The 24,642-nt window shown below is 40.3% G+C and overlaps 1 protein-coding gene and 1 pseudogene across 8 annotated transcripts; one reads left to right on the forward strand and one right to left on the reverse strand.

Moving 5' to 3' along the window:
• Positions 1-6: 6 nt before the first annotated feature.
• On the reverse strand, positions 7-4,751 carry DAXX (death domain associated protein). Of its 8 annotated transcripts, none has more exons than XM_011373462.2 (8): positions 4,610-4,751; positions 3,242-3,491; positions 2,276-3,107; positions 1,939-2,153; positions 1,375-1,552; positions 758-1,232; positions 404-614; positions 7-200 (listed from the first exon to the last, which is right to left on the reverse strand). In XM_011373462.2, exons 2-8 carry the CDS (start codon positions 3,437-3,439, stop codon positions 141-143), a joined length of 2,169 nt encoding a protein of 722 aa, XP_011371764.2. In that variant the 5' UTR covers positions 3,440-3,491; positions 4,610-4,751; the 3' UTR covers positions 7-140. The 8 variants fall into 8 exon arrangements, with proteins under 8 accessions (XP_011371764.2, XP_023394239.1, XP_011371763.2 ...); XM_023538471.1 differs by having other exon boundaries at positions 3,242-3,488; positions 4,610-4,746; XM_011373461.2 differs by lacking the exon at positions 4,610-4,751 and adding an exon at positions 4,389-4,534.
• A 10,897-nt stretch (positions 4,752-15,648) lies between these two features.
• Positions 15,649-15,766, forward strand: LOC111747514 (annotated as a pseudogene).
• Positions 15,767-24,642: the final 8,876 nt, after the last annotated feature.

Consider the following 24,642-nt stretch of genomic DNA (forward strand, 5'->3'; position numbering starts at 1 on the left):
CAAGGATACAATAAGAAAAGAACTTTATTGTTTATTAACGTTTCTGTGTAAAACTTGTTTTTTTGTTTAAAGAAACACCACCAAAAGGGGATTAGCTCAGTCCATCCCGCCCTCTGTCACTTTGGAGGCAGGGGAGGCAGCTAATCAGAGTCTGAGAGCACGATGATCTCCTCTGGATCACATTGTGTGGCCACACTCATCTGCAAGGAGTGAAAGACAAAAAGTCAGTCTGGAATATATGGGGGAAAACATAGGGAAGAGCTTATCAGATAAAAAAATTGGGGTGGGGAAAAAGGAAGAGAGAGGAGGGGGGAGGTGCAAGATTCAGAGGGAGCACCTAAAACTGAACAGACATTGAAAGAGAATGAAGTCGAAGTCTGTAAAAACAGCCTCCCACTCTTACCTTGTAAGTACCAGACTGGGAGGGTTGTGACTGGGGGTTTAGGGTCAACCGGGCTGGAGATGGGCTACAGAGGGAGCTGGTCACCAAGCCATGGCTAGGAGAGTCCACCCTCGTTGAGGAATCAGCAACTGGGGCCATGGAAGCCAAGGGGGAAGGTGGGTGGGGCAGGGTACATATCTTCTTCCCAGTCTTCTCATGCCCTTCCACAAAGCTAAGGACAGAAACATAAAAGTAGGGAGCCTGAAACTGGAGGAGGACTGTCCAGTCTCTCCGAGCAGACTCAGTTCCTCATTACTCTTTTCAGAAAGCCCCCTGCAATCCCTCCTTGGCTTCCCTCTTCTTCCTCCTTGTTACCTGTTTCCTAATGGCCCTGCTCCCATTTGCCTCTCCTTCCGAGATTTCTTGCAAGGGGGACTGGAATCTCTCCAGGTATGAGGAGAGACACCTCCATTGAAGGAAGTTGAGGTGACCATGGCTGCTCCATTCTCCAGGACAGTGGTGAGGGGGTCCTCTGATTGCTTCCTGGAAGAGGAAATGTCTCCTTCCTCGGGGGAAGGGGTGGTATCCACAGTCAAGGCTTCAATCTCTAGCTCAAAGACCTGAGACACAGGGCTCTCTTTCTCCAAGGGCAACTCCTCAAGGTATTCGCCATTGCTTTCAGCATCTATACTGGAGGTAGCCAGGGGCTCTTCTGACAGTGGAGATGATGACACTCTAAGTCCTTTGTTTTGCTGTTCCCCTGAAGACCTGTTGATCCCTTGGCTGGGTTCCAAGTTCTTTTCAGGGGAGATCTGTGGTGGGGACATGGGGCTCCTGTCTCCATCTTTACCTAGAAAAGAAGAAAAGAGGGAAGGGTAGCATGAAAACAAGGGGAAATACTGCTGCGAAGACACTAGGAGTAAGAGGAAGGGAAGGGTCTCAAACAGGTGGCTCATGGCCAACAGAGAGAACTGAGGCTTTGCTTTACATACCTGCTTCCTCCTCCTCTTCATCATCCCCTTGACCTTCCTGCATCTGTTCCAGATCCTCCTCCTCTTCAGAATCTGTGACCTCTTCCTCTTCCTCTTCCTCACTTTCTTCATCTTCCCCATCATCTGTCTCAACCTTGGAGGTGGTAGGGCACTCCTGGGATGCCATTCCACTAGGGCCCTGGGAGACAAAGGAGTTTCTCTAAGGTAGGGCTCTCTAACCCCTGGACCATGGACTGGAACTGGTCTGTGGCCTATTAGGAACTGGGCCACACAGCAAGAAGTTGAGTGGCTGGTGAGCAAGCAAAACTTCATCTGTATTTACAGCTGCTCCCCAGCACTAGCATCACCACCTCAGCTCCACCTCAGCTCATCAGGCATTAGATTCTCATAGGAGCACCAGTCCCTGATGCCAAAAAGGTCGGGGACCACTGCTCTAAAGAATCCATTGTCCTAGAGGATCTAGTTGTGTTCCTTCTGCACACTCCCCCATCAATCACCCTGGATTCTCTGTGGCCAGTGCAGGGGAAGACCAAGGTTTCTCTGAAAGGTGTATCCCTTCCACACCTCACCAGAATCCAAGGAGGCTTTAGGGGGGTCTGTGGAATGGGAAGAGGTGGCTTGGGGTAGCCGAGCTCTTCTCTTCTGTCTCTCGCCCTCCTCACTCTTGTCTTGCATCATCGCATATTTGGAGATGACTTCATCCAGTCGGCTCATAGCCAAGCTCCGGTTTTCCCGCAGGCGCCGGGCTAGGGCGGGATCTGACAGTGCGGGGTCAATGCCTATGTGGGAAGATATAAGAATTAGAGTACTCAGCTCAAACTCTAGAAGGGACTCGAGATATTGCCCCTCTACACACACGTGACATACAAGGGTTACCGATGGGCATTTTACTAATCCCTACCTGGCCTATAGTCATCTGTGAGGTGACAGCCAAAATTATAGATGAGATCAAGGTGGCGTCGCTCCTGTAACCTGATGCCCACATCTCGGAAAGCATCTTGGGCCATGAGCTGGAGCTGCTGCCGGGGGAGGCCAAGGCTGTGCCGAGCAGCTGCCTTCTCTACAGCCCGCAGCACATCTCCATAGTCAGGGAAGGTATCAGGCCCTGGCTTGTTGATGAGCCGCTCAATGCGCCTGTTAACCTCTGGGTAGCGGGTGCCTCGGTAGGGAATGCGCTGCTCTATGACGCGACCTGTCAGTGAAGAGCAGTCTTTTAGCTCACACAGCCGCCCAAAGAGGCGGATCAGCTTCCGCTTCAACCTTGCCTCCTGCAGGTATGTGGAGTCTGGGTCATCCAATTCTTTGAGATCCAACTCCTTTTCTTGCAGCCGCCGAATCTCCGCCACGTAGAGTGCTAGCAGCTGCTCCAAGCGCTGGATCTGCCGCCGGGAACCACGGGTCCTTGGGGCCTCAGAGCCAGTGGTCTCCGCATTTGTGGGGTCTAAGGAGGGGTCTGTGGAAGGGTTACTACCAGAGGGCTCACTAGGGGTGGTGGCAGCGGGGGCCAGGTTCAGCTTTTTCTTGGCTGAGTGCGCCTTGAGAACAGTACAGAGCTCATTAATGTAGACATAGAGCTTAGCTGGCCGGCTCTGGGCCCGAGAAAGGACCCGAGACAGGATGTTGCAGAACTCCGCTGAGGCCAAAAACAGAGAGTGGGCCCGCTGCTGCCGTTTATAGAGGAATGGAACCACATCAGGGTGGTCTGCTGTGTGCGCCTTACACAGTTCAAGGAACTGGAGGATTCAGAAGAAGGGAGGGGGTTGAGAAAAAGAAGGCAAGGTGAGATTAGTGGGGAAGAAAGGACAGGAGAGCCAGTCAGCCCCCGCCCCCCACCAGGGGTACAAGAATCTTCTCCCCTAAAGCTCACCTCTTCAAACAGCTTCTCATTCTCCAATTTGTAGCATTTCTTGCCGCTTCCTTCCGCACCATGGGGCTGCGAGGAGCCAGGGGCTTCTGCCTGGGGTGAGGCTGAGGCCTCCTTGGGGGCTGGGTGGGAGGGCCCTGGCTGAGCTGCTTCATCTTCATCATCATCATCCAGCACAATGATGCTGTTAGCGGTGGCCATGGGGGATCAAATCCCCCGGAAGGAGGAAGTGTTGGGGATTTCGAAATTCCTGCTAGAAAGGGATGGGGCCTTAGAAAGAGCTCTTTTAGCATAGCCGCATCCCTTCAACTCACACATTTTCCAGTCTTCTTGGATTTCAGTAACATCCAGCCCAATAGTGTCCTCACTGCCTATCTTCAGCAACTATTAGTACCATGTTTTTTGGGCCCTTTACTAGAGAGCCCCAAATCAACCTCAAGTCTCCACCCCTAGCTCCACCACTCACATCGATATCCGGTCTTTCAGTTGCGTTTCCCCACTATTTCTCCTAGTTGGCAAGTTTATTTTTCCTCCCAACTCCAGATCACCTCCCACAATGCACTCCAGATTTCACTGACATCCCCAGGAACAGGTACTACACCCCTGTCAGCACCACCTCACGTGTTTTTCCCCCTTTCGCTCTCAAACACGATAAATCCACACACTCACCCCATCCTGAAGGATCACCCCAACTCCTAGAGTCTCTGAGGCGAAGAAAGTTCCCTCCCAACAATACATTCCCCTTTCTGAATTATCTACATATTCCACCCCCTGACGGGTCTCAAACTCGCTAGTCGAAGGTATTTCACCTCGAATCCCCTCCCTCTCACCCCACCCTAATTTTCCCCATTCTCTCTCGTGACCTGTTACCGACTGTGAGCCTTGCACTGAGCTTTCCCGATTCCTCTCGAATCCAAACCCTAAGTCCAGCCCCTTCCCCTCAGATGAGCTTCCCGCCAAGTCCCCCTCCCCCAGTTCGGCCCCCGCCCGCCCCACTCCCCTTCAGGGATAAGGAGAGTACCACAGCTTGCCCCTCAGACTCAGCGCCTGGGACTCCTTAATACCTCTCCCTCAACATTCCCGCCCTCGCCTTCGATCCCCGCACCGTCCGGCCCCCACCTCAGAAACGGCCTCTCGAGGCGACCCTCACCGCGGATATCAGAAGCTCGCATGGTTCCCTCCGCCTTCCTTCCCCCTCCCACCGCAGGCCCTCTTCTGGACCGGAAGCCTCAGAGTTTCCGCCTACAGGCACCTAAGCGTGGCCATATTGTCGTACGGAACCCAGTCCCCCGGTGGCCGGAAGTGACGGCAGGCCCGACCTCCGAACGCCTCCAAATGCTGGCTATAGTACGCGGCTACCTTTCTCCTGACCTGTAGGGAGCAAGCTTATCCCCGCGGAGCGTCCCTAAGTTATTGGGGGCCGCCATTTTCCCGTACGATATCGACTCTGCCCTGACTCCAGAGCGCCGCCAGTGGAGCTCTTTTCACCCGGCGCTTCTTCGACTCTGCCAATCAGAAACTTCCTGCATCTGGCCCAACCGGTGGAGAGTCGCGCGCAGTGAGGATTGAGCCACCTCTCCAATTAGGGGAGGGGGGAACGAAACAGAGCAGCAGAGGAATTGGGCCCTCCAAGGCGGTGCACGGAGGGGCGGAAGTCTTTTTTGAGGGAAATAAAACCTTTTCCTTCTGATGGGCTATTGACAAGCCTTTCCGCGCTGCTTTCCTACCTGCCAGTAACCGTTTCCACGGCTTAATCGATGGGGTCTGCCCCTGTCCTTCCACGGGCTGCGCGCTCCCTTGCCGCTGTCCAGCAGCTACTTCTACATCCAGGTTCCTACGCCTCCCAATTGTGAAATCAAAACACATGCACACAAATGATCGCAACGCGCTATACAATGTGTTGTTATTATTATTATTATTGCTATAGTTGTTGATTTGCTTTTCAAGCTTCACCACACCACAGGACTAATGACCATCCAAGCAGGTGGGACCTAGGTGGTTCTCCGTACTTTTCTGGAGAGGGTCCTTGAGGCGCGGGCGGTGATGATCCAGAAGCCATGCTTTGTCCAGGAGCTCCAGGGCCTAAGGTCAGGCGATATGGGGCGGGGCTTTGAGGAGAACCTGTGCGAACTGCCGCTGTGAGGGATGAGACGAAATGAGGCTCGGAAAATACTTCGGTCTCGCCTCCTCTTCCTGTGGGAGAGCTGAGGAAAGAACGAACAGAGAAGAAACCGACTTGGACACCCGCCTCATCCGAATCCCACCTCTCCAAGTTTTAGGGAGGCTGGAGGGACTCGTGGAGGCAAGGCTGAGTCCACCGCTGAGATCCCCACTTCATGCATCCTTGTGCATTCCACAAGTGGCGAGCATCCTGTCACTTTCTAAGACCGCAGAGGTCTCTACGTCTCCAAGCCCTCAGGATTCCAGAACCTCAAACCCTCCCTTCCATTAAAGAATCCCACACCACTTCGTTCCAGTCGTCTAAGCCTACACAGTCTTCAAGTTGGGGAAGATGAAAAGTCTCCAAAGAGCACTCGGTCTTGAGAGATACGAGGGATGTAATTGCCAGATCTTCAACTTTCCCCAAATTTGTCTTCCTGAGTAAATGCTTGCAGTAGAGGTTCTTTTTTTTTCCTTTCCCCTTTACAATATACTTTCTCCATCTTTTTTTTTTTTTAAGTATAGTTCTCAACCATGAAATCTTCTTTTGTCTTAAATAAGGAGATACGTAGACTAGTTCTTTCATCAAGGCACCATAAACATCACCTTGTCTATATCATTAAAACATTTTTATTTTTAATGATTATAAAAATGTGTACAATCTTCATGCTATTTGATCAGTTCTGCTTTCGTAATAATTGTGATGATAACCCTGAAGAATTTTTTTTTAGCTAGAGTTTCGATCATAAGAAAATATTTTTCATCTCAGGCTTTCAAGTATAAAAGTATAAAATGGTCTCTGGGGAAGTAGTTCAAGGAGAAAGGAGAGAAAGGAGAAGAGGAATGATTTCCAATTCTTAAGAGCTTATTTATGTGTTTTCAAATGGATGGTAATAGATATCAAGTCACTCTGATATTTCAGTTCCTGTGTATATTCAAAAGGGCGATTTAATTGTTTTATTTTAAAATGCGAATATTTTTGATATTCTAGGAATTCCATCTTTGAAACAATTTTAATTATGATGAAAAATTTTAGATGCTCACTTAAAAATATGTGAGGAATACAAACATTTTCAAAATTATTTCCTGGAATATAGATACAGAAATTTTAAGACAGTTGCTTTAAGCTATCCAGGTGTTCCCTCCACAGCCCCAAACAGTCCCATTTCCCCGCATCTCCCCTCTCACCTCCATGGCAGGGTAAGAGGATATTTATAGGAAGGTTGGTCATAATTCCAGCTCCTCCTCCTTCTGAGGTGTTCCCAGGAGCCAGTCCCCAAACTTTGCCCACGGTAGTGGCCACAGCAGTTTATAAAGAGCCTCCAGCATCAGCAGTGTGAGAAAAAGGGCCAGGAAGATAAAGAAGACCTTGTCCAAGGCCCTACGTATGGGACCTCTAGGAGGAGAAGGACCCTGGGCAAAAGCCAGGAACACATCTTCCTCGTCCACATCACCCTCCTCCTCTGCCATCCTAACCCACAGTCTGACAGCTGGCTGGATCAGGGAGGCTGGGATGGAAGCCCTTGCTCAGCAATACCGGAATTAAGGGGCATGTTGATGGCAAGTCCTGCACCTGCCTGGCTTGACCTTAATTCCTTTACCCAAGAGAGAAAGAGGAGAGTAGAGCCTCTGAGCCATTGGAACAATCACATAATCATCCAATGAAATGTATGAATGGTCAGGACTAAATGATTCCTAAAGTCTGTCCAACTTTATCGTCCTATAATTCTGTGTTTTGGAAACTGAAGGCCCAACATAGAGACATGCAAACTGGGGGTGCCCAAGTCATTCAGGGTCTCTAGTCTCAAGGCTCAAGGTCTTGAGCCCCTACAGATAGAGCATGAGAAAGTGGACTTAGTATGCTGCTGTGAGCCACTGTCAGATCTAAAGTCCATTCCAGCTTTACAGTTGGGTGGTCGGGGTGGAGGTGGGACTCTTAACCAAGGCTGAGAGGAGAAGCATCTGTAGGAGCCCAGCAGGAACTTTATTTAAAAAAAAAAAAAAAAAAAAGACTGTGATTGGTCAGCAGGTTGAGGATGTATGATTGGGCATTACGTGTTTGGGCAATAATAACAAAGAGTGAGATTTTTCCATGTGAAGTCCTGGTCTGAGAGTTGCTGGTGGGAAATGTCCTCCAAGAGGTTATCCTAGAGCAAGAGTTGAAAGCTTTTTCTTGACCCTGTTCCCCAGGTACTGGCTTGAAGGTACACAAGGGAAATTGAAGCCCGTATGGAGATCTGGGGACCCATGGTGGTTGTGGTGGGGTGGACAGCAGAGAAAGAGTGGTAGTGGGCTTCATACCTGGAGCTTTTAGAGTTTCTTACCAAAACTTCATTTTGACCCTAATAGTAAGACCTTGTTAACCACAAATGGTAGAAAGGATGTTGCAATTTTGTTTAAAGCCAACTTATATTATTGTTTGCTGCTGCCACAAAGGATCACATTATTAGTCAAAAAACCTAGATCAGAGTCTGAACTAATCCTTTATTAGTTAAATTAATTAAATTAGTTAAATTAGTTAAGTGTTAAATTAATTAAACAAAGAGGGGGCTCATTTTTTTTTTTAAAGGCCCAAAATGGAGTCACTTTTTCTAATCCCCACCAAGACTTAAAACCTAACCTAATTGCAGTTTCAGACTTTCCCAGGAATGCAGTTTTAAAGCAATCAGTCTGGAATTTCCTAGTCACACTAGTGAGATAATCTGGCTGATGTTTTCCCCTAAGAGAAAGTGACCTTGCCTAAAATAATCCATTCTTTTAACTTCCTTGTTTCCTCCTCCCCCTATTTCTGCCTCTAAAAGCCTTACATTTGTCCAGCTTCTGTGGGCACCTTTCTATTTAATAGATAAAACGCTGCCTGATTTATGAATCACTGAATAAAGCCAATTAGATCTCTAAATTTATATTCAGCTGAATTTTCATTCTTCAACCCTTTTACACCTTGGTGGCCTACTTAAACGAACCAAAATCTCAACCTGTAAATGTCTTAAGTAGGCTTTAAGCTACAGCCAATCAAAAAATTTCCTTTTTCCACTTCCATACTTTCTCTGGCTCCTGTCTGAGGAGTGCTCGTAATCATTTCCAGTTTGGTGCTGCCCCATTCAAATGGATTTTTGCTCATATAAACTTAAAAAGTTTAATATGCTTCAGTATATCTTTTCAAAAATTTTTATGAGTTTATTTGAGCCAAAACTGATGACATATGCTAGAGAACAAGACCTCAAATGCTCCCTCAGTTTACCTTTTAACAGTGGTGTGATTACGACCTTGGGCGAATCATCTGATCTTGTTTTTAGTTTTTTATAAAATTGAGAAAACTTCTTGCCTCACAGAATTGTTATGAGGGACAAACAAATTAAGGGGTTGGGGTTTTTTTTTGTAAATTATGAGGTGCTATGTAAATATAATGTGTTAATTTCTGAAACCCTCACATCTCAGGCAAGTTTGTAATAAGGATATCTGAACACATTCATAATCTCCTACAGTTCCTCTCCCATGGTAGCAATAAGATCTTATGTAATACATAAACTCAGCACCTTACCAAATGTTTTTAAATTTTTGAAGTAATTTTAAACTTACAGAAGACATTTAAGAACAGTATCAAGAACTCTAATATTTTTTTCACCCTGATTCCCCATCTGTTAACATTCGGCTCTGTTTGCTCCATCTCTCTCAACCACAACATAACCATTTGTTATGGGTTAAATTGTTTCCTGCCCTGCACCCATTCAAATATTGAAGTCCTTACTCCCAATACCTCAGGATTTGGAAATAAAGTTGTTGCAGATGCAATTGGTTAAATTAAGATGAAGTCATACTGTATGTAGTACCATGGACCCCTAATCCAATATGACTGATGTCTCTATAAAAAGAGGAAAGTTGGACACAGACCTGTACACAATGAGACTATCATGTGAATATGAAGGTAAAGATAGGGTTGATGTGTTTACAAGCCAAGGATTGTCAAAGATTGCCAACAAACCACCAGAAGCTTGGAGAGAGGCATGAAATAGATTTCTCTCTCAGAGCCCTCAAAAAGAACCAACTCTACTGACAACTTGATTTCAGATTTCTAGGTTTCAGAACTGTGAAACAATAAAGTTCTGTTGTTAAAGCCACCCAGTTTGTGGTACTTTGTTACAGCAGCCCTAGCAAATAAATATACCACTCTAATTAAGAAATCAATACCACTATCCAATTCACAGGTACCATTTCAATTTCATCAGCTGTCCCAATAATGCCTCTGTCTTTTCTGGTCCAGGATCACATATTGCCTTTGGTTGTCACATATCTGCAGTTTCCTTTCATCTGTGTGGTTCCTCTGTCTTTCCTTGTCTTTAATGAATCACCTCTAAAGAGTACAGAGCTTCATTTCTGTAAGATGTCCCTTAAACCTAAGTGCATGTAATGACAGAAGATAAATGATGTGCCCTTCTCAGTGCATCACATCAAAAGGTGCAGGAAGTGAGCCCATCTCATCCCTGGTACTGCCCACCCAGTCTGGCAGGTTTCTCTGCATAAATACACCAATTGTCCTTTTGTAATTCCTAACCTGGTACATCATCAAATCTCCACTTATCTTCCTTATTACCTGTTGATGACCCCCATTGGAATAACCACCATAGTGATGTTTATTAAATGGTCATTTTTTTAGTCATCATTTTTTTTTCAGTTTTTAGTTAACAATGGGAGACCATTCCTTTTCACCCATTTATTCATTTATTTATGTCATATGGACTCATAGATTACTATTTTACTCAATACATTTTAACCCATTACCATATTCATTTAGATTGTCTGGACAATGGATTTCTATTTTATTCAATAAATTATAATCAGTTACTATCATTATTATTTTGATGCAAAAATTCTCCCAAATTTGGCAAATGGGGAAGCCCTTCAAGCTAGCTCCTGTGTCCTTTTAAAATGTCCTCAACATTATTTAAGCACTTCTTGACTTTCTGGTACAAGAAGTAATCTGGACTCAATTTGTACTTTTCCTGCCTCAGTCCAAGAATCAAGCATTTATCGAAGGGGCTCAGACTTCTTTTAACATAACATGGTATTTGGAAACCAAGATCTTGGCACCAAATTTTCTCATTGTTACTAGGATGCTATTGTTTCTCGGCCTTCTTAGCAGACAGAGCAAGGAAATATATGAATGTATATATGTACACACAGAGACTGTTCCTGTTTCTATTGCTGCCTAACATACCACCCTGAAACTTAGTGGTATAAAACAACCATTTTATTATGTTCATGAAATACTATGTCAGAAACTCAGAAAGGACACAGTGAGGATGGCTTGTCTTTGCTCAGTGATGCCTGGGTCTTCAGCCAGGAAGATTTAAAGGCTGAAGGTGACTTAACTTCTGAGAGCTGAAATCGTCTGGAGACATCTCTCACGTCTCTGGCAGTTGGATGTCAGCCAAAACACTTATGCATGCCCTCACCATGTACCCTGGGCTTCTTCACAACATGGCAACCTTGGGATAGTTAGAATTCTTACATGGTGCTCACAGATCCAAAGGCAAGTGAGCAGGGCAAAAGCTGTATCATCTTTTCTGACCTAATCTCAGAAATGATGCAGCATGACATCTGCTGTATTCTATTACAAGAGAGTCACAAACCTATTTAGATTTACAAGGAGGAGGTATAGACCTCATAAATCCACTTCTTGGTGGGAGAAATGGAGAGAGTTCAAGAAAGAATAATAGGTAAAGAAGAGAACAAAAGTACAGCCAGCTCTTTCAAAAGAGTTTGTTATAAAGGGAAGGAGAGAAATGCTGTGTAAAGTAGGAGATGAGGGATCAAGAGGACTGAATTTTTAAATGGGTATCTTCTGATAGGAATGACAAAGTAAAGAGGAAAGGAGACAAGGAATTGAAGGAGCGATTGTGAGAGTGATGTCCTGGAGTGAGAGTGACTGGGATTCAGTGTACCAGTGGAGAGAGTGGCTTTAGGTAGACACATTTGTAGTGCCTGAAGGGAAGACGGAGTCTGAGAGCAGAAATGTAGGTAGGCAAGGAGATGTAGTAGACAGTGGAGAAAGATGTTCCCTTCTGTTGCTCCTGTTTTTCAGTGAACTAGGAAGTAACATCATTACTGGGCATGAGGGAGTTGATTTGAAAAGAGAAAAGAAGGTATAGATATTTGCAGAGCTCCAGGGCAAGAGTAAAAACTGAGGTTCAGCCCAGAAATAAACCCACAATTATACGGTCAATAAATCTATGACAAAGGAGGCAAGAATATACAATGAAGTAAAGATAGTCTCTTCAATAAATGGTGTTGGAAAAATGACCAATACATGCAAAAAATAAAAAATAAAATTAGACCACTTTCTTAGAAATTAGATTATATACAAAAGTAAATTCAAAATGGACTAAAAACTTAAATGTAAGACCTGAAGTCATAAAACTCCTAGAAGAAAACAAGCAATAAATTCTTTGAAATTGGTCTTAGTAATATCTTTTTGAATGTGTCTCCTAGAGAAAAGACAACAAAAGCAAAAATAAACAAATAGGACTACATCAAACTAAAAACCTTTTATACTGCAAAAGAAACAATCAGCAAAACAAAAAGGCAACCTAATAAATTATATATATGTCTAACAAATATACTGTATACTTGAAACTAATAATAAAATATTGTTTTTTAAAAAGGCAACCTGCTAATTGGAAGGAGATATTTGCAAATGATATATCTAATAAGGGGTTAATATCCAAAATGTATAAAGAACTCATACAGTTTAACATCAAAGAAACAAACAATCCAATTTAAAAATGGGCAGAGTCAACCATAAGAAGAGATGAAATACTGCTGTTTGCAACAACATGGATGAACCTTGAAATAATCATACTAAGTGAAATAAGCCAAACAGAAAAAGTTGAAAATCACACAATGTCACATATGTGGGATATAAACCTACAAGCAACAAATGAACAGGACAAACAAACAGAGACTCATGGACATGGACAGTGGACGAGTGGTTACCAGAAGGGATGAGAGAGTGGGGAGAGGGAAATAAAAAAATAAAATGTTAAAAAAATTATGTATATGTAGTATGAAAAAAAAAATGACATTTAAAAAATAAAATAAAATAAATAAAAATGGGCAGAGATCATGAATAAACATTTTTCCAAAGAGGACATACAAATGGTCAACAGACACATGAAAAGATGCTCAACATCACTAATCATTGGGGAAATGCAAGTCAAACCACAATGAGATGTCACCTCTTACTAGTTAGAATGGCTACTATCAATAAATCAAACAACAAGGCTGTGGAGAAAAGGGAACCCTTGTACACTATTAGTGGAATTGTAAATTGGTACAGCCATTGTGGAAAACAGTATGGATATTTCTCAAAAAATTAAAAATAGAACTACCATGTGATCCTGCAATTCCACTTCCGGGTATTTATCTGAAGAAATCCAAAACACTAATTTGAAAAGATATATGCACACTTACATTCATTGCAGCATTATTTACAGCAGCCAAGATATGAAAGCAACATAAGTGTTTATCAATAGATGAAAGGATAAAGAAGAGGTGGTGCATATATATATATAGTGGAATATTACTCAGCCATAAAAAAGAATGAAATCTTGCCATTTGCAACAACATGGATGGACCTAGAGGATATTATGCAAAGTGAAATAAGTCAGATAGAGAAAGACAAATACCATATGATTTCACTTATATATGGAATCTAAAGGACAAAATAAACAAATGAAACAAAAATTAACTCATTGAGAACAAACTGATAGTTGCCAGATGGAAGTTGGGTTGGGGGATGGGTGAAAAAAATGAAAGGGATCGAGAAGTAAAAATTGCTACTTATGAAAATAGTCATGGGGTGGTTCCATAGTGTAGTGGTTAGTACGTCTGCTTTACACGCAGAAGGTCCTGGGTTTGAGTCCCAGCGGAGCCATGGCCAATACCCCAGGTGTGCCAGGACCCAGGTGTGCGCCGCGAGTGCATGGGAGGAGATACCCCACATTCCAGTTCTTAAGAGCTCCAGTTCTTAAGGGGAGACGGCAACATCCATAGGTCAGGGATAAAAGAGTGGGGGAGATTATAAAAGAAATCAAAGAAAAAAGATTATAAAAAAAATAAAAGAAAAAGTCACAAGGATGTAAAGTACAGCATAAGAAATGTAGTCAAAAATGTTGTAATTACTATGTATGGTTACTGGGTTTATTGGAGTGATCACTTCATAAGGTATATAAATGTCTAATCACTATGTTGTACACCTGAAACTAATATAATATAAATTATATTAGTCAACTATAATTATTTCAACTATAATTGAAAAATTAAAAACTCAGTCATAAAAAACAGAGGCTTCAATATTTTAACATTTTTTTAAAGTTAATAATCAAGTTAATAAACTGTTAAGTATGTTCTTTACCCTTACCTTGACAAGTCTACTTTCATAACAAAATCAAAAAATGTGTATAAAGCAACACAGTTGGAAGAATATCAAAATGACTACATTTAATTATTACCACATGTGTCTAAATATTCTGTTGGTGGACCAGACATGGTTGAATGAATAATAAAATAAACACATGCATTATTAATAAATATATATGTTATAAAATTTGTTTTTCTTATCTTCATTTTCCCAGTCACTATGTTGTTATAATCAAGATTTTCATATAATCTATCTTCAATTAATGGTCCTGAGCTAAAGAATTTAAATGTTACATATAACTGTATTCGAACTTTATACAATTTAAATATATTTTCATAAAAATATTAAATAAAGTTAATGTAAAATTAAAATCATTTTTATGTTTTCAAACGTTATTTTTCTGTTTAAATCATCTATTAAAATTAAAGTATAAAATGCAAATTATACTGAATAAATATTAAAAATTACTTACAGAAAGCCGACATCTTAAAACTTAACTTTGAAATTTTAATTAAATCTTATTAAATATTTTTATAAAAATAAAACTATATGTAAATAAAGCATTTGGATGTCTATTTAGTTGCCAGTGTAACTTCATGTGTCATGCTTTTATGCCTTTATATACATACATACAAATTTAAGAGTAATATGAATTCAGTATGGGAAAATGTTCCTCAGCCACCATGCACAACTGTGGCCCTACTGGGAAGTGATACATCATTCTGTAAGAAAGTATTGCCTTCACACTACCTGAGAGAGATTTGACAAGTTAATTAATTTATCTTTTCTCTTACCTAATCACTTCCACTGCTAAATTCTCCCTGCATTCCAAACATGGGTCTGCCTCTAGAGGTAGCAGCAGCACCCATAAATCTTCACAACATTTGGTCACCATGACCTTTCGTTTCAATGATAGAGGGCAAGAGGTATGGAGACACATTTCCTTGGGACCTGAATTATAACGGCAGGTGTTTAGACTTATGGTCATGCTGTATATAGTGGACACCCTTCTAAAATGGCTCCCAGCTACCTCTACCTTCTGTATATATGCCCTTGTGGTCTGGACCCAGAAACCTGCATCTAATGAATGGAGTATAGTGAAAGTGTTGGGATGCCACTTCTGAGATTAAGTTATAAAAGCCATGACTTCTGTCCTGCTGGCACTTCCTCTATCACTGGCTTTGATGAAGCAAAATGCCATGTTGGACAGGCCTACATGGCAAGAAACTGAGGGTAGCTTCTGGACAACAGCCAACAAGAAACTGATACCTTTAGTTCACAACCTTTAAGGAACTGAAACCTGCCAACAACTGTGGGAGTGAGCTTAGAAACAGATCCTTCCCCAATTGAGCTTTTAGATGAAATCAGTGGCAATACCTTGATTGCGGGTTTTGAGAGACCCTGAAGCAGAAGATCCAGCTAAGGTTCTCCCAGATTTCTTGTCGGAAACCAGCCGACCAAGTCAAACCAGGTCCCTGAATGGGGGAGCGGGGACTGAGAAAAAAGAGAAGACAGACAGGGTGCAGGAGGGAGAACAGATCTCACAACTGCCTCTCCGAGTTTATTTCTTATGCTCCTTTTTATACATAATCTGTTCCTTTGTGTATCCCAAGATAACATAATTAAAGTAACATCCTGAAGATCGAGGTACAATCGACACTCCCTTTGACACTCCCTTTGTCTATACTTAATCTTCTTCTTCCTGGAATTCCACAGAACCACCCTTTTCCCTTTTTTATGCAAGCAGGCCTCCCGAGATAATCCATGCACTCTTTTGAATTTTGGGAGCTTTAGCTCCCTACAATTTCTGACCCACAAAAACCACAAAATAGTTTACAGCCATACTACCCTGAACACGCCCAATCCTTCTGATCTCAGAAGCTAAGCAGGGTCGGGCCTGGTTAGTACTTGGATGGGAGACCACCTAGGAAGACCAGATGCTGTAGGCATAAAAAAAAAAAATAGTAATGTGTGTCATTTTGAGCCACTAAGTTTGTGGGTAATTTATTATACAGCAATAGATAAGTAACAGACTGTGCCAAAATTAAAAATCAGATCTTTAATGACAAAGATGTCCTTTCCAAATTTATTCTTTTGTTGCTATGACATGTAAAGCTCTCTAAAATGTGGGGCTCAAGGCAGAATTCCTTCTTGCCTGGGTATGGGAGCAGTACTAGGAATGGTTAATCAGTCTTTAATATTTTTTGCTTGCATGTTCCCTAAAAACATTTTGGAAAACTATGTGACCTCTTGCATATTTTTTACTTTATATTTATTTTTTTCCTTGTGAATTTAAATAGCTACAAAGAGTGTGAAAATTCTGATGTCTTGGAAATACTGACATTTTAAAATAAGACTATTTATATTACTCTTTTAAATGTATCCAATAGAATCTAAATGACATATCTATTTGATATTCAACATCATCCTTTAAAAATATAGGAATAAGCTCTTCTTCAACAGTTGGACATTTTACATTATTTATTTTTCTCCTTGAATTCATATTTCATTCACTTCCACTACAGAATTTTATCTTAACTTAATGTATCTTATATTTAAAAGTCTTGTATTGATCTCCCAATATTTCTTTGCAATAAAAAATATTTTTTAAATTACTTTTAAAATTTTTCTTTTAATCATAACACTTCAAATGTTTAAACTCTTCTTCTGGATTGAACTATTTCCTAATAGGAATATCACAAATTGATAAAAATCACATAAGTACATTATAAATTTTGATAGGTAATTATTAAATATAAACCTAAAATTTTATTTGTACTGCATCTTTTACTGGGTTTGTAACTAGTTTATGTATCAGTAAATCATGTTGCTGGAATAAGACAAGATTCAGTATCAATTCTCTTCCTATTTCTTTTCATCAAAGTAAGAACTGAGAGTCCTTGTTCATAAATAAGTAAAGAGAAATGGAAATACTTTTATTATAGCAATGACACTCCTTTAATCTCTTTCTGAATTATATGCTGAAAATCACATAATGAGCCATAGTTAAAATTATTTTTAATAATATTGAAGCTGACAACTCAATTAGATTCTCTTTCAATTTTAGTAAAAGCAAAGAATTAGAAATCATTTGACTTACTAATGATTCATTAGTCAATCATCAGTCATTTACTTTCAAAAACAATATTTCAAATATTTCAAATTGTACTTTCATTTGGCAACCTAGATGTTTTTACATTTCCCTACCTTGGGAGAATGGCAAATGGGCAATGGTAAAAGAGGAGGAGAGAAATGAGAGTCAGCAGAACAGTTCTCAGGCAATTCAGTTTTAGGAAAAGAACATACAAAAGTAGAGGATGTGAAAATGTTACCTTCATAACTGGCCATGCCCTCATACCCCTCATAAGGTCTTTGTGTACTCTTTGGGGTCTGCACACTCTAGGGTGAAGACCTCTGGACTAAGGAAGTGTAATATGATTACCAGCCAGCACTGAGGTCTACTTGAGGCTCACCATTAATATAAGGTGAGACCAGCCAGCACGGTTGTGTAGTTTTCTTTCCCTCTGGATATGTTCAGCCACATGAGTGCAGTGGCAAAGTTGGCAGAGAGAATGAGGGTTTTGCCAAGAGTGCTGGGACAGGATGAAGTATTAAGGAAGTAAAGGCTGTATGTAAAAATAACATCAGGATTATTAGTGGAGTCCAGACAGGAAAGCGAGTGCTAAAATTTCTTAAGGAAGAGATCTCCCAAGATTATAAAGTGAAAAGAGAAGAGGGTCCAAGACCAAGCTTCAGACAGCTCCAGCATTTACTGTCAGAATGAAGAAGGCAAAGGAAATCAGGATTGATTAGAGAAGTGGGAGGGGTATCAGAAAAGTGTTAGGTTGTGGAGTCCAAGGGACAAATGTCCCAAGAAAGTGGAAGTCCATGTGTCATCTGCTGGAAAATAAAGTAAAATGAAGTCTGGAAAGTCTGCTGGATTTAGTTACATGGAAGTCATCCGGGAGTTTAGGGAGATTAAGAGCCCAACTGGAGTCGTTGTGAAAAAATGGTGAAAGATGGGGCATGGGAGCTGCCAATACTAATAACTCCTATTTGGTTGTGAAAAGGAGGAGGATGATAAGGTTACTCCTTATCTCTGTCTTTTATTTGTTTTTATTATAATTTGTGCTACAGTTTATAATATTTACTTGTTGGTTTCCTCTTTATCTATGGCTCTTGTTTCTTGAAACCAGAATCTAAAGTCTATGAGAGTGAAGACCAATACTGTCTTGTCAAGTCCATGCTGTATACTGGACACATGGAAATATTTTTGAATAAATTAATGAATGAACTAATGCTAAATAAAAGGTTTACGATAATGGTCCTTCCCAAAACAAAAGTATATCTTGATCCAAGGACAAATTCTAGCTTTATTTCTTTGAATACAAAGACAATTTTAAGCTCTTTTGCTTAAATCTTGAGAATTAGACATTCAAGTTTCTCTCTCTTCCTGCCCCAAACCTCCCTGAAAGGGCAGTTAAGGAATAAAATATGGCGCAGGCCTACAGGGACAAAAAGAAAAGGAGAAGAGACAATATCAGACAAGAGAAGCCAACATTTTAGAAATCAAACAACTGCCAGAGCAGAGAGGAGTGATCACTGACTTCACTGTTTGAGAAAGCAAAACCTAACTGTGAGAGACGTATCTGTGGAAAACAAGAAGCAAGCTGATCTCTGAGGTAGAACTTCAGGAAGAAACAGGAATTGAGGCTCCAGTTCCATCTGAAAGCAGGGGTGCACTGGGAGTATGGTTTAGAAATTTTTAAAGAAGCTAAAATACTTGCAGTTAATCCCTCCTACAGTCGCTAACCAGGCAACCCCCAGCCCAATTCATCATTCTGAAGGAAGACTGGGAAGAGACCAAACCAGACAGATTCTGGCTTTGGGGGCAACAAGCTCAACTGAGGGCGGAGCTGAGTCTCCACACTGAACACAGGAGCCTTCAGTGAGGGTCTGTATCCCAACCTGTGAACCTTTAGTCTCCTTTCCCCCTCTGGTTCCCAGAAGGCTGTAGGTCCATTTTTACCTTCGGGAGCCTGAATTTCTGAGGATACTGATTCCTTCAAGAGAAATATCCCTACAAATATTGACATTTGAGTATTATTCAATTTTTTAAAAAATCTAGGGTCTCTCTCAATTACGCTAGAGTAAGGGCTGCTAGTCTCCACCAAGGTACCAAATGGCCCACCAGCTTGTTGGTAGACTCCCTTAAATATGAATGTTCACTTAAGGATCACTAGATATTTGAGGAAGACTTTGGACATGAACAACAATAAAAAAGTAAAAGTAAAAAAGAACGTGGAAGAAAAAGAGACAAAGAAAGGAGGAAAACCTCAAATAGACGCTGATAAACTTTCTCATAGATAAGAAAAGATAGAGTATTTGTGAAAGAAGAAGATGCTTAAAAATCAACAATTAAGAGCCATAAGAAGATCAACAGTATATAAAAAGGCATATTTTCAGATCCAGATTTTACATCTTATGTCAGGAAGAAGCTGTTGACATTTAAAAAACAACGGTTGTCCTTATAATAGGTCAAATAACATACTAAAGGTACTTATCCTCTTTTTTCTCGTAAAAATGACAAGAATCTCTAAAGAGAGAAATGTACCTTTCTCTTCAGAAATCACTGTCTTTCTTGTCCTGGTTGTTTAGGAACTATGTTGATTTGACACTGAAATTAATTTATAAAAGATCCTTCTTCTTGAATAGATAACAAATGTGCCAAATCCTAAAGGAATGAATGCACACCCTCATTTTCTCCTGTCCCCCAGCCACCCAGTTTACCTCTCAGGAGCCAAATTCTCATACTTGTTTCTCCTGCATCTTTCCAGATAGAGACAATTTACTGTGAAGCCAATGATACTTCTGCATCAGAGTCCCTCACTCGCTCAGACTCCTTCCCAGTCCCTGTACCTAATTTTGTATTTATACTTTGTGCATTTTTTTCAAAGAGGACCACCACGATTATACAAGTTTCAAGACCCGCAAAATGTAGATCTGCCATGCTTCCAGAGATAGTATCTTCATATACAGCATGTATTCAGGTATACTCTTGAAAAATACATAAATAGTAGTATACTATACTCATTGTTCCCTGCCTTGCTTTTTTATACCTAATATCTTGAAATTAATATTTGCAGAGTTGTCTCCTTTTAACCTTTGTGTTGCTCATGTGTGTATGCAATTCTTTTCGTCTCAGCAAGGCTCACTCATGTTTGTGATCAGCTGCTGGTCAGTTAGACAGCTCTGCTTCTAGAGGTTGGCAGGGTGTTGCTGGGGTGACAAGAGGAGCCTGGGCCACATGTCTTGTCATCCAGAAGACTAGCCTGTGCTTGTTTGCTGGCAGGATTCGAGGATTGAGAGCAGAAGTATATAAGGCTTCCTGAGGCCAAGGCTCAGAGCTGGTACAGATTTCTTCCACCGTGTTGTATTGACCAAAGCAAGTCACAAGGCTAATCCAAATCCAAGAGTGCAGAAACAAACTCCACCTTTTGATGAAGTAGCTGCCAAGGCGCATTGCAAAGGTCGTGGATTATAGGAAGTGGTGGAAATTGCAGCCAATTCAACACATAAGCAAACAGAGGTTTGGGATAGAGAGTGCAGGTGAGAGATAGCTAGGAACTGGGGGGCTATACAGATCCATAAACATCCACAAGAGCTAAAGCCAATCTGAATACCTGCCACGGCCAGAGAAAAACAAAACTGCCTCTGGCGTGTGCTGGTTAAGTAGATTTTCTCCTTTTCCTTCCTTGCATCATCTGGCTTCGATGGGAAGGATAGAACACTCAGAGAGGCTGGAAGAAAATGCTCTAGGAAGAAGCCAGCCACACTTCCCCTGTTTCCCACTGCAGCTTTGCATGTCAAGCCATTCTTAGCTGGGTGAGAGAAGAAACTGAATTTAAAACGAAGTTTGAAGGACATTTTATCCCTGAGATTGAGCAGATACTGCTCTGTGGCCTTTCTGAGTATATTCAGAGGCAATGGAAGAACTAGCCCACTGGGCAGATTCCAGGGAGCAGTGGGGGAAAGGAAAAAGCTGTTACCTGATTATAATCTAAAAGTCCGTAGGCTTAATGTACTGCTTCAGAAGTAAACAATTACAGATTGTAGTAAGTGATATGAAATGAACATCATGACAGAGAGAGTTAGAGATACAGAGTAGGGAGACTGAGTTATTTGATGGAGTGGCCAGGAAAGGGCTCTAAAGGCAACTTGAAGTAGGAGAATGAACTAATCAGAGTGTTTTAGGCAAAAGGGAGCAACTAGTGTAAATGCCCAAGGCAGAATTTTTCTTGATGCATCTGTCTAGAGGCTTATTGATTTTAATGATCTTTTTAAAGACCCGCTCTTGGTTTTACTGATTTTTCTCTACTGTTTTTCTGTTCTCAATTTCATTGATTTCTGCTCTGATCTTTCTTCTTTCCTTCCTTGTTTGCTTTGGATTTAATTTGCTCTTTTTTTTTTCCTGGTTTCTGAAGATGGAAGATTAGATTACTGATTTGAAACTTTTCTTGTTTTCTAGTTTAATGTTTAAATTTATATTTAAGCATCACTTCGGCTGTGTCCCAGAAATTTTGATGTGTTGTGTTTTCATTTTTATTCAATGTAAAATATTTTCTAACTTTCCTGTGTCGTCTTCTTTGACCCATGGGTTACTTAGAAGAGTGATGTTTAATTTGCAAATATTTGGGAGATTTTCCAGATATTGTTCTATTATTGATTTCTAATTTAATTTAGTTGTGCTCAGAGAACATATTTCTTATGATTTTAGTTATTTTAAATTTGTTGAGGCTTGTTTTATAGCCCAGAATATGATCTATCTTGAATGCTGCAGGTACCCTTGAAAAAAATGTTATTCTGTTGTTGGGTGGAATATTCTATAAATGTCAATTAAGTGAAATTTGTTGACAGTGTGTTCAGGTCCTTATATCTTTGCTGATTTTCTGTACACTTGTTTTATCAATTACTGGGACAGGAATGTTGAATTTTCTAAATGATAATTGTGGATTTAGCTATTTTTCCTTTCAGTTCTGTAAGTTTTGTTATATGTATTGAAGTTTTGTTATGTGTATATATGAATTATATGTATTGAAGCTGTGTTCGATGCATAAACATTTAGGGCTGTTATGTCTTACTTCATGAATTGATTCCTTTATTACTATGTCACTCTTTATCCCTGGTAATATTCCTCATTGTCGAGTCTAATTTGTCTAGTATTAATGTAGCTCCTGTTTTCTTTTGATTAGTTTTTGCATAGTTTGACTTTTTTCATCCTTTATTTTTAACTTAAATATGGTTTTGTATTCGATGTGTTCCTTGTAGAGGGCATATAATTTGGTTCTTACTCTTATTTGTGTAATATAAATTGAAAATAAAATAGGTAACCCATAGAGTGAGAAAATATATTCATAAAATGTATGGACAAGAGACCAATATGAAAACAGGTGAAGAATTTCTATAAATCAATAAATAAAAGACAGAAGACACAATAGAAAAATGAGCAAACAATTTGTAGAACCACTTCATAAAATTCAAATAGCCAATACATCTAAGAAAAAGTGCTCAACTTCATTAGTCATCAGAGAAATTTTAATTAAAACCACAATGCAATACCACTACATATCCTCAGAATGACTAAAATAAAAAAGATTAATAATAGCAAGAGTTAACAAGGACGTGGATCAACTAGAGCTCTCATACATTGTTAGTGGGAACATAAATTGTTACAACCACTTTGGACAATTTTCTGTCAGTACCTAAATTTGAACATACATATATCCTATGACCAAACAATTCCAGTCTTAGGTATAGATACCCAACAAAAATATGTATATAATGTCTACCAAAAACATTTATTAAAATGTTATTAGTAGCACTATTCATAGTAACTCCAGACTGGAAACTACGCAGATGCTACTAACAGGAGAATGGATTAATTATGGCATATCCTCACATTTCTGTAATAGAGTATTATAGAAATGAGAATAGATGAACTACAACTGCACACAACAATGGGATGAAACTCAATGACAAATGTTGAATGAAGAAATTGGACACAAAAGATGACATACTGCATGACTCCATTTATATAAAATACAAAATGATCAACATTAATCTATAATGTTAGAGTCAGGAAGGAATTACCCTTGTGGGTAGTGACTGGAAAGGAGTATATGGGGCTGTTCGATAAGGTAATATTCTGTAATCTATTTCTTGATCTGGGTGGTAGTTCACTTTGTGAAAAAAAATCTAGTTGTGTATTTACGATATATACACTTCGGGAATGCATATTATACATCGATAAAAAATTTTCAATAAAGAAATTGGAAAACAAAGAGCCGCATAATTTTTTGAGGCTTTTTACAAAAAACAATGGGCCACTGATCCCTACTTTTACCTTCACTCTTGTTTGGAAGTCCCAGCCTTTATTTTATTTAGCTGTTTATTATTTTTTATTAAAATTATTCATGCATGTAGTTTAAATATTCAAATAATTCATGGTGTTTGTTATGGAAAACAACGCACTCCTCCCCCACTGCTTCATCTGCTCACTTCTCATCCCCCTGTTAGTCCAACATAACTCATTTTGGTTAGATGGATATTCATTGTTTATCTATTATGACCACACAAATGTTACTCACTGCATAATCTCTCATTTTCCCTGGACTTAATTGTCTTTTTGTGTATCATCTCTATGTTCTTACCATTAATTCAACCCCCAAATATTCCCTAGTTTGTTCAAACACATTAAACAATCTATCATATCTTCAGCATGAAATTCCCTCTTGAAGCCTCTGATCGGCTCCCTTGGGGACTGGCTGCCCTCCATGCCTGTTGAACAGCTGTGGTTTTGGGGATCTCCCTTCATAAACTTTCTGAGAATTCTCTTCCTTCTCTCTTGTGTTAGATCCCTGTTTCAAACATATCGAGTCGTCTTTTTTGTTCATCTCCTTGTTGTAGTGGAGCACATTCTCTAAAAGTTTCCTGAGGAAAGGTACATGAGAAGTAAATGCTTTGTTTTGTTCTCTGAACATTATTTTTATAGTATTAGGTCCATATTTCATGAATGTAATTTTTAAAACTCTCTTGTAGATATTGATAATAGACTTTTTGGTAAGTTTCCTTCCCCTTTTTTAGTCTCTTTTTCCATCAACTTATTCTTTTATCTTTGTTTTGTTTGATCTCTATATTTCAAGTTAACTTTTTACTTAAATTTCTGATGATTCTTATGATTACAAGTTCTGTTTACTTTGTGTGGGGCTCAGATGTGATTGTCTTCTACTAAATTAGTTGCCGTTTGCTTTTCAGCTTTCCAATTTTCAACATTTTGTTACTACTGTCTCCTCTTCTATTCTCTTTGCTTTGCGTTTTTGTGTCATTAAAATCACTATAATGTGATTGTCTTCGTTTAGGTTACCCCCAAAAGAGACCTTGAGTCATGTATTTGAATAGAAGTACTCAATGGGAACACAAGTAAGGAAGCAGGGAAGTGAGACAGATAAAGAAGGCAGCCATAATGCTAACTATAACTGAGAATGAGTAAGGCTTAATCCTACGGAGAAACTTTTGGGGGAAATGGTGAAAACATACATCCCAGAGTTATTACATGCAAGGGCAAGGCAGTTGGGGTATTTATACATCAAATTAGTCATTGGTTGAGAGTTGCTGCTGGGGAAGAGGATATTAATTCTCTAGCACCTCTAGCCTGCCTGATGCCTGGGCAGAGCAGTTTTCCCTGTCCTTGGAGAAAGACTTCAAGCAAGAGACTCAGATACTGGCAATTGGAATTCAGTAAAAGTACACTGAAGTGGGACTGCTC

Source organism: Pteropus vampyrus, unplaced genomic scaffold (genome assembly GCF_000151845.1).
Source record: "Pteropus vampyrus isolate Shadow unplaced genomic scaffold, Pvam_2.0 Scaffold225, whole genome shotgun sequence".
Classification (NCBI taxonomy): Eukaryota; Metazoa; Chordata; class Mammalia; order Chiroptera; family Pteropodidae; genus Pteropus; species Pteropus vampyrus.

Excerpts from the sequence above, each read along its gene's own strand:
- DAXX (XM_011373462.2), bottom strand. The coding sequence starts at position 3,439 with ATGGCCACCGCTAACAGCATCATTGTGCTGGATGATGATGATGAAGAT. Across the intron at positions 1,553-1,938 it reads CCTCCTTGGATTCTGGTGAG|GGCCCTAGTGGAATGGCATC; the intron begins GTGTGGAAGGGA and ends TTTGTCTCCCAG. Across the intron at positions 615-757 it reads GCAGGGCCATTAGGAAACAG|CTTTGTGGAAGGGCATGAGA; the intron begins GTAACAAGGAGG and ends TTCTGTCCTTAG.